At 36.9% G+C, this 15,121-nt stretch overlaps 1 protein-coding gene across 1 annotated transcript in view; it reads left to right on the forward strand.

Moving 5' to 3' along the window:
- Nucleotides 1-15,121, forward strand: part of JMY (junction mediating and regulatory protein, p53 cofactor) — an 88,423-nt gene that overhangs the window by 40,451 nt on the left and 32,851 nt on the right. Inside the window, exon 3 of the mRNA XM_090276415.1 lies at nucleotides 10,722-10,872. Coding sequence (XP_090132541.1) covers nucleotides 10,722-10,872 — 151 coding nt within the window. The remainder of the gene's footprint in view (nucleotides 1-10,721; nucleotides 10,873-15,121) is intronic.

Below are 15,121 nucleotides of genomic sequence, written 5' to 3' on the forward strand. Positions count from 1 at the left end.
GGTGTTTACATTAATGTGTAATAGACTTACTATATATTTCATATTAAATATATTTTAAAGTAGTCTTAAATAGTACATTTATATAAATGGAAATTAATTGATTTTTCACTAATTCTCTGTGTCATATGTAAGCATTAAAAAGCTCGGTCCTCCATACCAGCATTTCCATAGGTCTGGGAATCTTTCTGAGATATACACACCTTTAGGGAGCTCTCAGATTCTTATGTCTAATATATCTGTTCTCAAAAATGTTCCCCCTGCCCAGACTAGTAGCATCAGTATCACCTGGGACCTTGTTAGAAATAAAGAATTTTGGGCCTCACCCCAGATCTCCTCTACTAAAACGCTAGGAAAGGAGGTCAGCAATCTTTGTTTCAACAAGCCTTTCAGGTGATTATGATATATGCTCAAGTTTGAGAAACGCAAGTCTGATAAAACTTTAAACAGCTAAGGGATGGAGTGCATTTAACTCAAAAGTTGCAATCTCTCTGGGTGTCAGTTTTCTCTTTTATAAAATGAGATTTAAACTAGATGATCTTCTCTAGATTTTTAAACCCGCTGTCTTAATGAGTCTGGGTTAGTGAGTTGGCCTACTGATTGTCTTCCTGGATCAACTATAAGAACTTCAAACATACTCTCCTAACTTATTTTTAATTCTTGCTGAAAGTAAATAAACTAGAAACTAGAAAGCATCCTCAGCTCTTCCCTCCCCTGTATAGCCAGTCACTGCATTTTGCAACATATCTCCTAGTTGAGTTTTTAATGTACCCTTCTTCCTTCAACTCTTTCCTCCCCCAGGACCAAGCAAATCATAGGTGTCTTTGTGAAATAGAAAAAGCCCCCTCACCCCCCCAAACACACACTCTAGGCAGATGCAACAGTACACACATGGCTTGGTGAAGCACAGGCTGGATTTCAGTCTCTGCTCTGCCCTCTTCGTTGGGTGCTTTTGTACAGGCTGTAATTTTTGTACCATTGGACCATTGCCTTCTATAGTACGTACACCATTAACTATATAGTGCCACCACTATACTTTAAAGTCCTTATCTCTTACCCAAACTATTTTTTCCTTTGGTTTCCTTGCCTTTAGATTTCTCTCACTTTTTAAAAATGCATTATTTCACACCCTTTCCTGAAACTGTTACATCTAATATTTGCTTTGAATATAAAAATTTATGAATAGATGCTGCCAAAATTATCATGTCATTCTGTTAATAGTCACCTTCAGGTGACCTTTTGGGCATGGAAAATTTTCATTTATGGGTACTGTTAGCATCAGTATATTCACAAATTTATCTTGGCATTTGTTTCACCTAAGAATGAGTTTTGGGTTCTTTTTTTTTTGTTTTTATTTTTATTTCTTTCTCACTCTCCCAGCAATAGACAGGAATAACACTTAAGTTTCTCTTATATATAAAACCCAGTATCTAAGCAAGTTGATGTACTCTATAATAAGTAATTCCATTCCAAGAAACTTGTATTTATAAACTACACTCACTGTCCTAGCTACCTAAACTGACACATACTTTTTTCCATGTTAAAAACAGGCACTGTTTTCTTTCTAGCTCTGAAATTGAAAACAGAGGTGTCATTGTTTTTAGCACATGATCCAGCTGACCAGTGCTGTACATCTTCAAATTTGCCAAGTTAGGAAGAGAACTTAGTATCCTATCCTATCTTACCGTCTTAGGTGCAATAAACTATAATCACATTTTTTTTAACAGTTGGCTGCAACATTAGCTACTAAGTTTCAGAAGTCACTTAAAAAACAGCATTAAAAAAGCAAAGTGTGTGCTCTGTATATTTGAATATGCAAGTACAGTGAAGGTAAAGATAGTCCAGAAACAAAGTACAAGTTATCTTCAAATAATTACCACTAGATTTTTTTTTACTTTTTCTCTTCAGAAAGCCGTAACACAAGTTTTCTCACCTCTGTGTATAGTGTTTAATTGTGCAAGTGAAAAGAATTTATCTTAATGATCTGAGTTAAGATTTTTTAATTTTGAACACTGTTTATTAAATTTCTATTCCATAGTTGTGTCTGTTGAAGTCTGACTAGAAAATCAGACCAGTTACTTCAAGAGATGGACTTTAATATAAAGCATTGTTAACTAGGTATAAAGTTCTTAACCAGATAGTTAAGAAGGCAAGAACTTAACTATATCAGAGTTAACAATTGCCAAAACTGCCAGCACTCCTAGGATTGGGGGTATAAAGAAAAGAGGTGGTAATTATTAAATCTTTAGCGAAGAGGCTGGGCCCGGCCCTGGTGAAACCAGTCTGAGGAAGAGGGCATTGCTCATCTTGTGCTGATGTGTTTGAGCTGTACTTGTGGAGAGACCCTGATCTCTGGGGATAGGGTGCTGCTGACCTCATGCTGGTTTGTCTTTGGGGGATGGGTGGGTGGGGTGGCACACAGTGAAGCTGGTTTTGCAAAGGTAGAAAAACGGAGCACTGGATTCTCTTAACAGCTTCAGGAAGATGATGGATTGAAGAAGCAAGTCTGGGATGATGCTCACAGGAACAGCAAACAGTAAAGTCAAGTGATGCAGATGGGAAGAATTAGCAAATCTCTTTTTATCTCCTCCAACTCTGAAATCTCCAACCCCTCCTATCAGTGAAGCCTAAATTTGGTCTTCAGAGCTTGAACCCTAGTATCACGAGGCAGAAAGTTGAACTTGGAGCTGATAGACGAGAATGTACATACATATCAGGTTTTCAAAGTTAGGGGAAATAAACCTAGTAACCTAGCTAATGGTCTTAGTTGTAGAATAGACATACAAGTTCTTTAAGGGGTACGAAGTTTAATTATGTCATTGAAAAGGACTTTTGTTCATAATATGTGGAGTAAGAATTTAAAATTTTGACTGCCATGTTCAATTTATTAAATTTCTATTCCATACTTGTAAATTCTCATCTTATGCTTTTTAACTTGAGTGTTTTAAAATCAGAAGTAATCACAACAAGCACAAACCATGATGGTTTGTTGTAGCAAACAAGGCTTCTGGAACCCTTAAATCTAAGCTGTAGTCTAAATATGCAACTTACTGCTAAGAATCCCACAGTGGTTTCCTGTTGCCTGTCAAATTAAGTGCAAACTCCTTAGCTTGACATTTAAAGGCCTCCTCATAGTGATTACAACCTCCTTTTCTAGTCTTGTTTCCCATTACATTTAATCTGTTTTACCTAGGCTCCAGCCAGGCTGGACTGCTCTCTATTCCTTATCAGGCACTGAACTTACCTGCCTCTAGGCTTTAGCTCTGGTTAATTCTTGCCTCCAGCATGCCTTTTGAAGGTGGTTCTCTTTCCCCTTATACACAATATGTGCCTGTCAAAATCCTATCCCTCCGTCCAAAGCTTCTGCAGTTGTGAACCTCAATAAATCTGTCCTAAACAGCTAAGTTTTCTGTCACCAAACTTTTTCTTAGAGGTCTTAAAATACCTTTCTTCCTTTTTACACAGAGACATTCATCATCATTTTGTAATACCTGGCAAAAATTCCAGTTACTCATCATTTCCTTTAGAAAGCCTCCCCACACTTTGCACCACAAACTCCGCAGCTGGTGTTCCCTGTGGTAACTTAGGTATACTGTTTCATAACATTTTTCATACTCCGCTCTTATTCTTTATTGGGGTGTCTGTTTTCTCCACCAGGCTGAATATCTGGCTGTCTCTGGTGCCTAGTACAATACAGGCATTGAGTAGATATTGTACATGCTCTTTTTGAATGAATAATTGAATGTTAAGTGGTTTGTCAAAGGTCTCAGTAGAGCTAGGTCTCCTGATTTCAAGAAAGATTTCTTCATCACAGATGCCTCTGCTCTACTCCCAACCCCCAGTTAGACTAAATTTTGAGGAGGAGGTTGTGCATCTTACTCATATATTTCCTCTGAAGCATATAGTACAGTAGTCTTTATATTCAAATTATATAATTGAGATGATTCTCAAATATTAGCCATGGTAAAATCTAAAAGGAAAAAACAAATCAACCAGTAGCATCATTTAAATTTGACTCCTACAGTATGAAACTGGAGATATAATAATTGTCTTCTGAGAATTAAAAAAAACATTCCAGTCCAGATGAGTAGGGAATTGGATATCAAGAATCCAGGCTGCTGCTACTGGTTTAATTGTCTTTGCTTGACACTGTAGTCCTAGAAATGGAGTTTACACAATTCTGTTTCCCACTTAATAAAGAAGACACATAAGTTCTGATCATATCTCCACTTGTCTCTTCCCCACACACTGGAAAAAAGAGATAAGTCATAATTTTGCCTCTTTCTGGACCTCATATATGAAAACATGAGCTCATTGTTTGCTTGACTAGAAACAGGAAACCTCTGGGATAATGTGTCTTTAGCCTGTCTAGTTGGTATGGTTTGTGAACCCAAGAAGAGATAAAAGCATTTTTTCTTCTTCAAGCTTATAAGAGATATATATAATAAAGATTTGAAAACTACAGATTTTAAACAGGAAGAAAAATATTACCCATAATTCACTACCAAAGATATTATAATAATACACTACATTTTGTGTTTTTTGACATTTATTTAAATAATTGAAATTATATCTATGATTTTGACCTGTATTCACTTAATACTATAGCATAATCATTTTCATATGTTATTAACTTCATAAACATTTATTATTGCATAGAATTTATTTTAAGGTTGTACCATACATAAATTTCTCTTATTATTAGATATCTGAGATCCATTCTTTTATTTCAAGCAACATTGCAGTGAACATATTTGGTTATTATTTTATGAAGGTATTATCTTAAATACCTTCAAAAAGTATGGTATCATAAAATATTTCCTAGAAAATGTTTTAATCAATTTATAGTTCCACTAGCAGTATGTGAGTATGTGTCTTTTCACCATTAGCACACTAACCTAGTTAGTCTCATTTTTTAGATTTATTTAATGACTCTTTCTAAGAAGTTTGTCACCTTACTATCTAAAAACAGCTCTTTTGTGTCTCCCCTCCCCTCCCCTCTCCTCTACTCCTCTCCCTTCCTCTCCCCCTCTCTTCTTCCCCCTCCCTTCTCCCCTCTCCCCTCTCCCCTGCACCAGCTATTTTTGTCTGGGCTCTTTTTTCACAGGGGGAAACAGAGATCATCAAACAGGAGTTTCCCTCATCCTTCCTTTACCAAACCCAAAACCTGCCTTTCTTTGTGCTGTGGAGGAATTGTCTCTTCATTTTCTAAGAGCAAATCCCTACACCAATCCTCTGATCCTGTCCCTCCTCATCTTGTTAGCCCCACCTCATTCCTATGCCTTTAGATTGTCCCTGTACTGGGTAGCTCTTTTCACTGTTCAACCTGCTGCATGATCTGCCATTAAAATAAAACAAAAAGCAAAGGGCTTACCCTTAAGTCTTATCCTTTTCTGGCTCCACCATTTTTTCTCAATTCACTCATACATGTCTCCTTAAAGAGTATTTATTTTTGCACATGTCTATATTTCTTTTCTCTTAAAAACGTGTATGGAAGTGAACTAGTAATTCAACTGAGATCTGATGTTGTGATGTGATTGATTCATGGGCGAAAGGAGTTTGCTTATTTCCCACAACTGTTGTAAGTTCAGGGATTTTTATGCTGTTAGATCCACGGATAGTAGTTGTCATCCTACTTGACCCCTAAATAGTGTTTGACTGGGTGGATTTCTCCACCTCTGAATCGTGTTCCTTTTGTGATTCACACTCTTCCTGGTGTACCCCCTACCCCTAGCTTGGTTTCTCTGGACTCTTTTTCACCCAGCCTGAGTGCTGAAATTACCTAGCGCTTAGTAATGAGCCTTTTTCTCATGACTTCCTTAGATGACCTCATTTACTCTGATAGCTTTAAATGTCTTTTGTGGGTCCTGGTGACCCAGATTTATATCTCTGGCCATGACCTTTGCTAAGTCAAACTTAACATATGCAAAAAGAAACCCTTGGCGCAAAATGGCGAGGAGCAGGAGGATATATCGTGCACCTCCTCCCATAACCGAATTGGAAATAAAACTAAAGAGTGGACTAGATACCCGAAATAAAGACTATCTGAAAAAGAGACTTTTAACCAAGATTGGGGGAAAAAAACACCACGAGTGATAGGAAGCAAGCAGTCATTAAAGGGGCGGGCACATTCACAAGGGAGGTGGGCCAATGCAATAGCGTGGCTGTTGGGAGCTTCCCCTTGAAAGACCAGAAGCTGGGGTCACAAACCAGGCTCCCAAGCACAGAGTGCGAGTGCTGGGATCAGCCAGCCATGGAGCATCCAGCAGTAAAAGGCCACGGGATTTGTTTCTGCTGGGGAGAGGAGATCTGCTGGAGACAAATCCACTATTTTTTTTCCCTCTTCTTTCTTAATTCTTAAAGGGACAAAGCACAGGTTTTGTGTTTGTAACCACTCACCTTGGGCCCAAGTGAAGGGAGGCAAGCATGTACTGGAGTCACACGAGGAGACTCTGGAGCACGAGACACGGGAAAAACATGGGGGAGCAGCTGTTGGGTTCTATGTGCTGGTATTATACCTGGATTCCACAGCAGCCATCTTTCTTGAGAAGACCAAGTCCCTCCCAGCGGAAAAGCATTTAACTGGAATCTGGAATCCTGCTCTGGAATCTTGCTTGCCCCGACCCTGCATCTTTTTTCTTTCTTTCTTTTTTTTGTTCTATGTTTTATCTGTTTTTCTTTTCTTCTTTGTTCTTCCATCCTGCATCTTCAACCCTGCTGAGGAGAAAGCAACATATGCAGATTCAGGGGGTATCAGAGATGGGCTATAGGGAGCAGCCATACCATACACTTTCCCAGGAAATAGACTGGTGCTTCCCCCTCACAGGAGATCCATAGAAACACCCTCCCTGTTTCCAAGAGACCCAAAATCTGGGCTCTGGAGACTCAGCCCATTAGCCTACTAGGGACCCTGCCCCGCCGACTACAGGGGAAAATATCTCAGGCAGACTCAGACCAGTGGCTTGGGGGCAGGGGAACACATTTACCATCTTCCCTGAAGTCTGGAAGACACCTGTCATGGGAGATCCAGGAGTTACAATGCCCCCTGCCCCTGTCACACACACTCCCGCCAATTCCACCAGAAGCCCTCTCAGAAACAGTTGAGTCCTGCAACTAGTCTAAAATTGACAGCAGACCAACAGGCGGAGATGGATCCTGCGGTGACTTGGGTCGCATGCTGACACATCCCTGGACCCAGAGCTGATAAACCCAGCTTGGTGGAATACCTTGACCAAATGCTGGCACAGCCAAGGCTGGAGGAATCAACTATAAACTATGGATCACTTGTAGTTTCAACAGGCTGCTGAGAGCTAGAGGTGATTAACACCTGGCATTGGCATATACCAGCCTCAGACAACTTAAGAGCCATATCCAAAGGGAGAACCCACTAGTAGCTACACCTATACCACCACCCCCGAGTACACCAAAAGTCCTTTCAGAAACAGTCGGGTCTGTGACTACTAAGACTGACAATAGGTTGGCAGGCAGACAGGCAGAGGCAGGTCCTGTGGTGACTTGAGACATTTGCTGACATACCTCTGGGCCCAGTGCTGATAAAACCCAGCCTTGCAAAGCATCTGGGTCCATTCTGCACACAGCCAAGCATGGAGGAATTGGTTGCAAACTGTGGATCACCTGTAGCTTCAAACAGGATTCCGAGGCTAGATGTGGATAGCACCAGCCTCAGACTAAGTCAGAGCTGTATCGAAAGGGAAAACCCAGTAAGCAATCACTACTCTGCTGAGACGGAGTTCATTTTTTCTTTTTAATTATCATCATTATTTTTTCTTTTTCAGAGCTTTTTATTTTTCTACTATTTTTCTTTTTATTGCTCAATTTTTTCTTCTTTTGCATCTTATTTTACTCTCACCATTGATTACTTCATTGTTCCCTTCTTTCCTATTCTTATTTGTTATTCTTTTTCCTATTTTTCTCTTTCAATTCATTATTCATATTTGTTCTCTCCCTTTTCTCCTCCCATAATCACTGCTGTCCTTTGGCCTTCTCTTCTTCTTTTATTTTCCCCTTTCCCTAATATTCCATTTCTCTTTCCACTCCTATTGTTCCCTTACCTTTTGTCATTGAAATCGCTCTTAGTGGTGGTGCTGGAGTTTTGCTTGTCTAGGTTTTCTTTTTTGTGTTGTTCTGCTTTGTTCTGCCAGTATTTGTACAACAGTGTACAAGACACAGCAGGAGTTGAGCCTCTCAGTCAGCCAGCCAGAGGGCAGACCCCACCAACGAACAAGTCAACAGCCTTTGGGACCCAGATACAACAGGAGAGCCCACGTAACCCACTTAAAGTGCATTCCTAGATCATCAAGAAAAGGAGATAAAGGACACTGCACCACTGGGTCCTACAGAACTCCTACCACATAACCCCACCCCAAAATACAGGGAGTCAAAGCAAATCTATCTAATACATAGAAACAAATAAAAAGAGATAGCTAAAATGGGGAAACAAAGAAACAACCTCCAAACAAAAGAAAAGGAGGGATCCCCAGAAAAAGAAAAAAACAAAATGGAGATAGCCAACCTATTATACAGAGTTCAAAACACTAGTGATCAGGATGCTCAGAGAACTCATTGAGTATGGCAACAACACAAAATAAAAAATGAAGGTTACACTATGTGAAATAAAGAAAAATCCACAGGGAACCAACAGTGAAGGGAAGGAAGCAAGATTCAAATAGACGATTTGGAACTTAAGGAAGAAATAAACATTCAACCAGAACAGGAAGATGAAACAAGAATTCAAAAAAATGAGAGGATTAGGAACCTCTGGGACAACTTTAAACATACCAACATCTGAATCATAGGGATGCCTAAAGGAGAAGAGAAAGAGCAAGAAATTGAACCAGAGACATAGAATCATGGAACTGGCTGACAGCTGTAGAGGGGAGGGGAGACGTGGGAACTGACTGAAGGAATGTGAAGGGATTAGCCAAAAAACATTAGAAGGACTTATGGACACGGACAACAGTAAAGGGAGTGCTTATGGAATTGAGGGGATGGGATAGTTGGAGTGGGGCGAAGGCAGAAATAGTGGGACAACTGTAATAGCATAAACAATAAAATTTTTAAAGAAGAAACCCTCAGTATTCTCCCTTTTAAAACAAGCTATTTCTCCACTATTTACTTTTTCAGGAAATGACAAATCCACATACTCCCAACAACCTTGGCTTTATTCTTGACCCCTTTCCGTCCCTTAGCATTGTTCCCCTTAACACTGATAATAAATTCTTCATTGTGTGCTGGGCACTATACTAAGTTCACTTATATATATATTTCCTATATCTGGAATACTCATCATTTTATTAAGGAGCAAATATATTGTTGCTAACAAAATGTTACCTTTCTCTGCGTGTTAAATTTTCAGGTCATTAAAATTTTATTTTGGTTTTAGACTTTTAATTTCTATTTGTTGTACCATTTAGAGAATATGGCCTGTACAACTTTTCCTTTGAAACTCATTACAAAGTTTTTAGTGGCTCATAACACTTGGTAACTTTTTAAAAAGTGCATCAGGAATGTATTAACATTTTTCTATATGTTTTTTTCACTTTACTACTATGGTATTATTAACTTCTCATTTTATTGTTAACAGTTTTTTCTCAACATATGATAAAACAGGATGGAGTGTATAAAGAGTTCATTGTTATTTTTACTGGATTGCACCTTTCTTCCATGTTAAACGTACTATATAGTGACTTTATATACTTTTATATTAATATTGTCACCTCAGTGAATTTTATTTTAGCATTCACCTGGTATATCCCCGTCCATCATTTGATTTTCAACTTTCCTTTGTGCTTTTGTTTTAGATTCTTACAAAGAATACAAAGCTAAATTTTCTGTTATTTTTTTCCAGAGTCTCTCAATAGTTAGATGAGTTGATTTTTATATATTATCAGTCTTAAATTCTGAGTTTTTGTGTTATTTTTCAGTTATTAAATAAGTATTTTATTGGCACCAATCATTCTTAACCTAAAAATGTAGTTATGACAAAGGAGGAAATAAATTTTTCATCTCAGCACCCCAAAATAATTAGTTATAATGTTTTGCTATACATCTTTTATTTATATATGGAGGAAGAAAGGATGAAAAAGAAGATAGAGAAGGATGAAGGGGAAACAAGTTTTTATGTCAGTATCTTCATTATTATTAATTTACTTATTTTATGAATTCATAGGTTGTACTCAGGACCAGAGAAGAGCAAGTATTCTTTGTTTTTAGCACCAAGCACAATGCCTGATATATAGCATTCCCTCACTCATTGCGGGTATTATATTCTAGACACCCCCACCCTGACCCCCCGCGATAGGTGAAAATCCGCGAAGTAGGAACCTTACATTTATTTTAGTATTTATATATATTTTAAGGCTTTATAAACCCTTTCCACACATTTATAAACCATTCCCAGTCCCTTATTAACCTTTCCCACTCCCTTATTAACCTTTTCCACGCTTTTATAAACACAACTTATGTTCTTAAACATATTCTACACTCTTAAACCTACATAACTTTAACAACATATGTATACAGTACCGCAAAATCTCGCGATAAGCAAAAAATCCACAATAAATAATTAAATATATATTTTTTAATCCCACAATACAGTGAGACTACGATATAGAGAGAGGGACTACTGTATAAACATTCAGTAAATGTTTAAGAAATGAACAAAAGAAAGAAAGAAATGAACTTATAATTTTTTTTCTCTACAGATTTCCATGGAGAATGATTATCTGGGTCCACGAAGAATTGAAAGTCTACAAAAAGAAGATGCTGATTGGCAGCGGAAAGCTCACATGGCTGTGCTATCTATTCAAGATCTTACTGTCAAATATTTTGAAATAACAGCTAAAGCTCAAAAAGGTGAGTTTCCCAGTAAAATTATTGTTTATTTTTTAAAATGAGTGATTTAAATATTTTGTGTTCACAATAACTATATTGAAAAGTATGTAGACCACTCATAATTCCTGGTGTTTAAGAAAGATCACTATTAACAAAGTTATAACTTTTCAATCTTTTCTAGGGATATGTTTTTATATATACAAACTGTAAAAAAATAATAGTAATGGGATATTGGTATAGTATAATTTAATTCTGATACTAATTATTTACAGTTACAAACCCTAGTTTAGAGTCACAGCCTCCAACAAGACTATCCTCACCTCAGACACTACTTACTAATTTGGGAGTGGTCTTTAGATCATCTGCACCTCTAACCAACTGGCTACAAAGTTGGCAGTTCCTATAGCCCTTTTAGGTTCAGTAATTCACTACAATGACTCACAGAACTCGGAAAAGCAGCTGGAGTTTATAAAAGATACAAATCAGGATAAGCCAGATGAAGAGACACATAGGGCAAGGTCTGCGAAGGTTCATTTCTTTCAACTTCCATCCATAGGTGTCCATAGAAATCATTTAATGGCTCCTTAATATGCAGTTCAAAATCCCTGCTGTTCATTATTTTCATAATCTGTCTCTCTCTTTACCTGGCATTAATATAGGTTAACAACCAGGATATTCTTTTGGCAAGTCCAAATTTTCTTAAAAATTTCATTCAAAGCAATTTATTCCTGCCCTGGCTCATGTGGCTCAGAGGATTGAGCGCTGGTCTGCAAACCAAAGGGTTGCCAGTTAGATTCCCAGTCAGGGCACATGCCTGAGTTGCAGGCCAGGTCCCCAGTTGGGGGTGCTTGAGAGATAAGCATACATTGATGTTTCTCTCCCTCTCTTTCTTCCTCCCTCCCCCTCTCTCTAAAAATAAATATATAAATAAAAGCAACCGATTCCTTCATAATGCCAGAGCTTAATGAGAATACTTTGCTTGATTCCTCAGCATCATTTGGCATTGTCATTTAAAAAACGAAATCAACAATTTGATAGGTGAAAAATAGGATTATATTTTTAAAGTTTGCATTTTTTTATTATTGAGTGTAGATCTTTTTTGCTTTCATCAGTAATTGGTATTTGTATATTTTTATTTTTTGCCTATTTTTTACAGTATTTTTTGTATGATCTGTAAGAGCTCCTTGTATTCATTGATTTTTTTTTTTAATTCTGTTTTTAAGATTTTACTTATTTTTAGAGAGGGAAAGGGAGGGAGAAAGAGAGGGAGAGAAATATCAGTGTATGGTTGCCTCTCAAGCACCCCCAACTGGTGCCCTGACTGGGAATCGAAATGGTGACCCTTTGGTTTGCAGGCTGGCGCTTAATCCACTGAGCCATACCAGCAAGGGCTAAATATAAAATTAGAGTTGTATATTAACTTTTTGACATCTCTTTCAAATACCTAGTCTTAAATTGTATTTTATTTTTTGTTACACAACGTTTATTTGTAAACACTATAAACTTATAAGAATGATTTCTTTTTACATCTTTAAATCATGTTACTTAATTTGTTGTATTTTCTAAAGTAAGTTTCTGTGTTCCTCCAAATGGTTGAAGCCTAGTAAAAATCCTTTTGTATACTTGGATTTCTTTCTAGACTCTTTTCCATTGATATACCTTGTCTGTTCTTATGCTTTAATTGTAACTTTCTAATGAACTTTATCATTTAACCCTTCATTATTATTTTTAAAATATCTTGGTTATACTCAATTATTCTTCACTAAAATAGTATTATAATTCTTCTTTTAAAAAATGAAGTTATTTCTTTTCAGACTAATGTAATTCTAATCAAAGCTCCAATGTTCTAGAATTTTAAAGAGGATTTTTAATGTTCATTGGGAAGAGTAAATGCTTTGTTTATTAAATAAACAAATGTTATAGGATAATTTGAAAGATTATTTGTGTAGTTGGTATACCTTACCATTTATTCAAGTCTCTCTTTCCTTAGGAAAGTTTTGTAGGGTTTTTGGTTTTCGGCTTTTTATCTGGGTTCTGCACATTTTTTGTTTAGTTCACTTCTGGATGTTTTAATAGGTTTTGAGCTTTATTTTTTAATCTTCAAATTTTTTAATTTTAAATCTTTCATAATTAATATGGTATAGAATGTGTTGAGGTGCTTACTCAGATGTTTCACTTCTATATAAAGTGAAACTTTATATCTATGATACAGAGAAGGAAAACTCTGATTCCAAAAAACCTCCGCTGCCTTGCGGCATACCTCTTCAGGGGAAAGGCTAAGGGAGTAAACCCCGACAGAAAATCCGGAGCCAGAGTCCCTAAGGCGGTTTGACGTTGTAGTCAACACCGGCAACTCCTGCGGCGCACCTGAAGCCAAGCTGTATTGACTCCGTCTTTCCCTTGGACCCTTCAGCTGCGAAGAGAGGGGGTGTCTGCTGCATGGGCAACAGCAGACCCTCCATATCACCCTGCCCAGGCTCTGTAGCTTCAGCTCCACTGGAGAGGACACTCCAGCGTCATCGCAAGATGTCAATTTAACACGGGAGGAGACAGATACCGTGTCACTCCTGAGTCGGACTGCACAGCCATTCTCGGCGGTGCAGATAGACTCTTAAGAAGCTACACCATCGTCTCTCGAGACGGACGGCTGCCGACGATATCTATGATAAAAACTCAATTCTATGTAACTTCTATTTATTGAAAAGTAAATGTGGCTTGCTTCTTAGATTTAACAAAATGTTTTAGATAGATAGAATTATAGTTAACATTTGGTGTTTGAATATAAAGTGCTTTCTTTCATTGTTTTAAGGAATATTTTAGTCAGTGATACATTTTTGTTTTAATGTTGATATGAGTGATTTTGTGCATAGATGCTGGCAAAGGTGTCTGACGTTGTTGCTTATTGCTGCTTTTTAAACTGATGGTTTTCAGTCACCAAGGTTATTGTGTCCTGTCTTTCCTGTTCCTGAAATATGGATATTTGCCTAAGCAAGTGGTAAAAGTTTGAGTAAATAATATTATTTGTCTCCCCATTCTCATTCTTTTTTGAAAAAATAGTATAATGTGAGTATAGTTTTGAAAATCACATATACTTCTATTATTTTGCCAACACTCTTCATCTTCTGTTGTTCCATGTACATTTCAAATACACATGAAAATACTTTGAATTTAAAAATACATTATATTAAGATGAGATTTTTCTATAAAACTTGCAGGCATCAGAAGAATAATGAGGGCAGGCATCAGAAGGATAATGAGGGAAATAGAAATACTACAAATAACTTGGCGTACAAATTTAACAAAGGTAACATGGAACAATTTCCTGAAAAACACAAACTACCACAGTTCATACAAGATGATAATAACCTGAATATTTTAATAAATATGAGAGATATTGGATTTTTAGTTTAAAATCTTCCAAAAAAAAAAAAAAATTCTCTAGGCCCAGATGTTTTCACTGGCACATTTTACCACATATTTGCATAGTAATTCAACTGTACACAATCTCTTCCAGAAAATAGAAGAGGAAGGAACACTTCTAATTTATATTAAATGAGACCAGCAATACCCTAAATCCAAAACTACACAAAAACAGTTCTCCCAAAAAGGGAAGAAAACTATAGACCAGCATTCTGCATATATAGATGCAAAATCCTCAACAAAGTATTGGCAATTTTTTAAATATTAAAAAAATACTTTCAAAAATTAGCAATCATGATGAGATTGGGTTTATCATTCCTTATTCAGTATGTGAATATTGGTCAATATAATCTACCATATTAAATGTCTAAAGCAGTGATTTCTAATAGGCAATAATTGTGCCACACAAAAGGACATGTAACAGTGTCTGAAGACATTTTTGGTTGTCACAACTACAGAGGTTATTACTAGTGTCTAGCAGGTAGATGCAAGATTATGTTAAACATCCTATGTTGCACAGGACAGCCTACCCTAATGGCAAAGAATTTTCTGGCTTATAACATCAGAACTGATATTGAAAAATCCTAGTAAAAACATGATCAGTATATCAATATATATTTAAAAAGCACTCTGCGAAATATAATATTATATGTGGTAAAAACACTCAGCAAGCTAAGACTTGAAAGGAATTTTCTTAACTTAATAAAGGGCATCTATAAAAACCCTAAAGCCAGTTTCTCCATTAATTGTGAATGCTTCCCCCTAAAATAGGTAAAAAGTCATGAATGTTCACACTGACCACTGTTATTCAACCTAATATAGTAAATCTTAGCTTGCTGTAATAAGGCAA

Source organism: Furipterus horrens, unplaced genomic scaffold (genome assembly GCF_987537825.1).
Source record: "Furipterus horrens unplaced genomic scaffold, mFurHor1.1.pri manual_scaffold_5, whole genome shotgun sequence".
NCBI lineage: Eukaryota > Metazoa > Chordata > Mammalia > Chiroptera > Furipteridae > Furipterus > Furipterus horrens.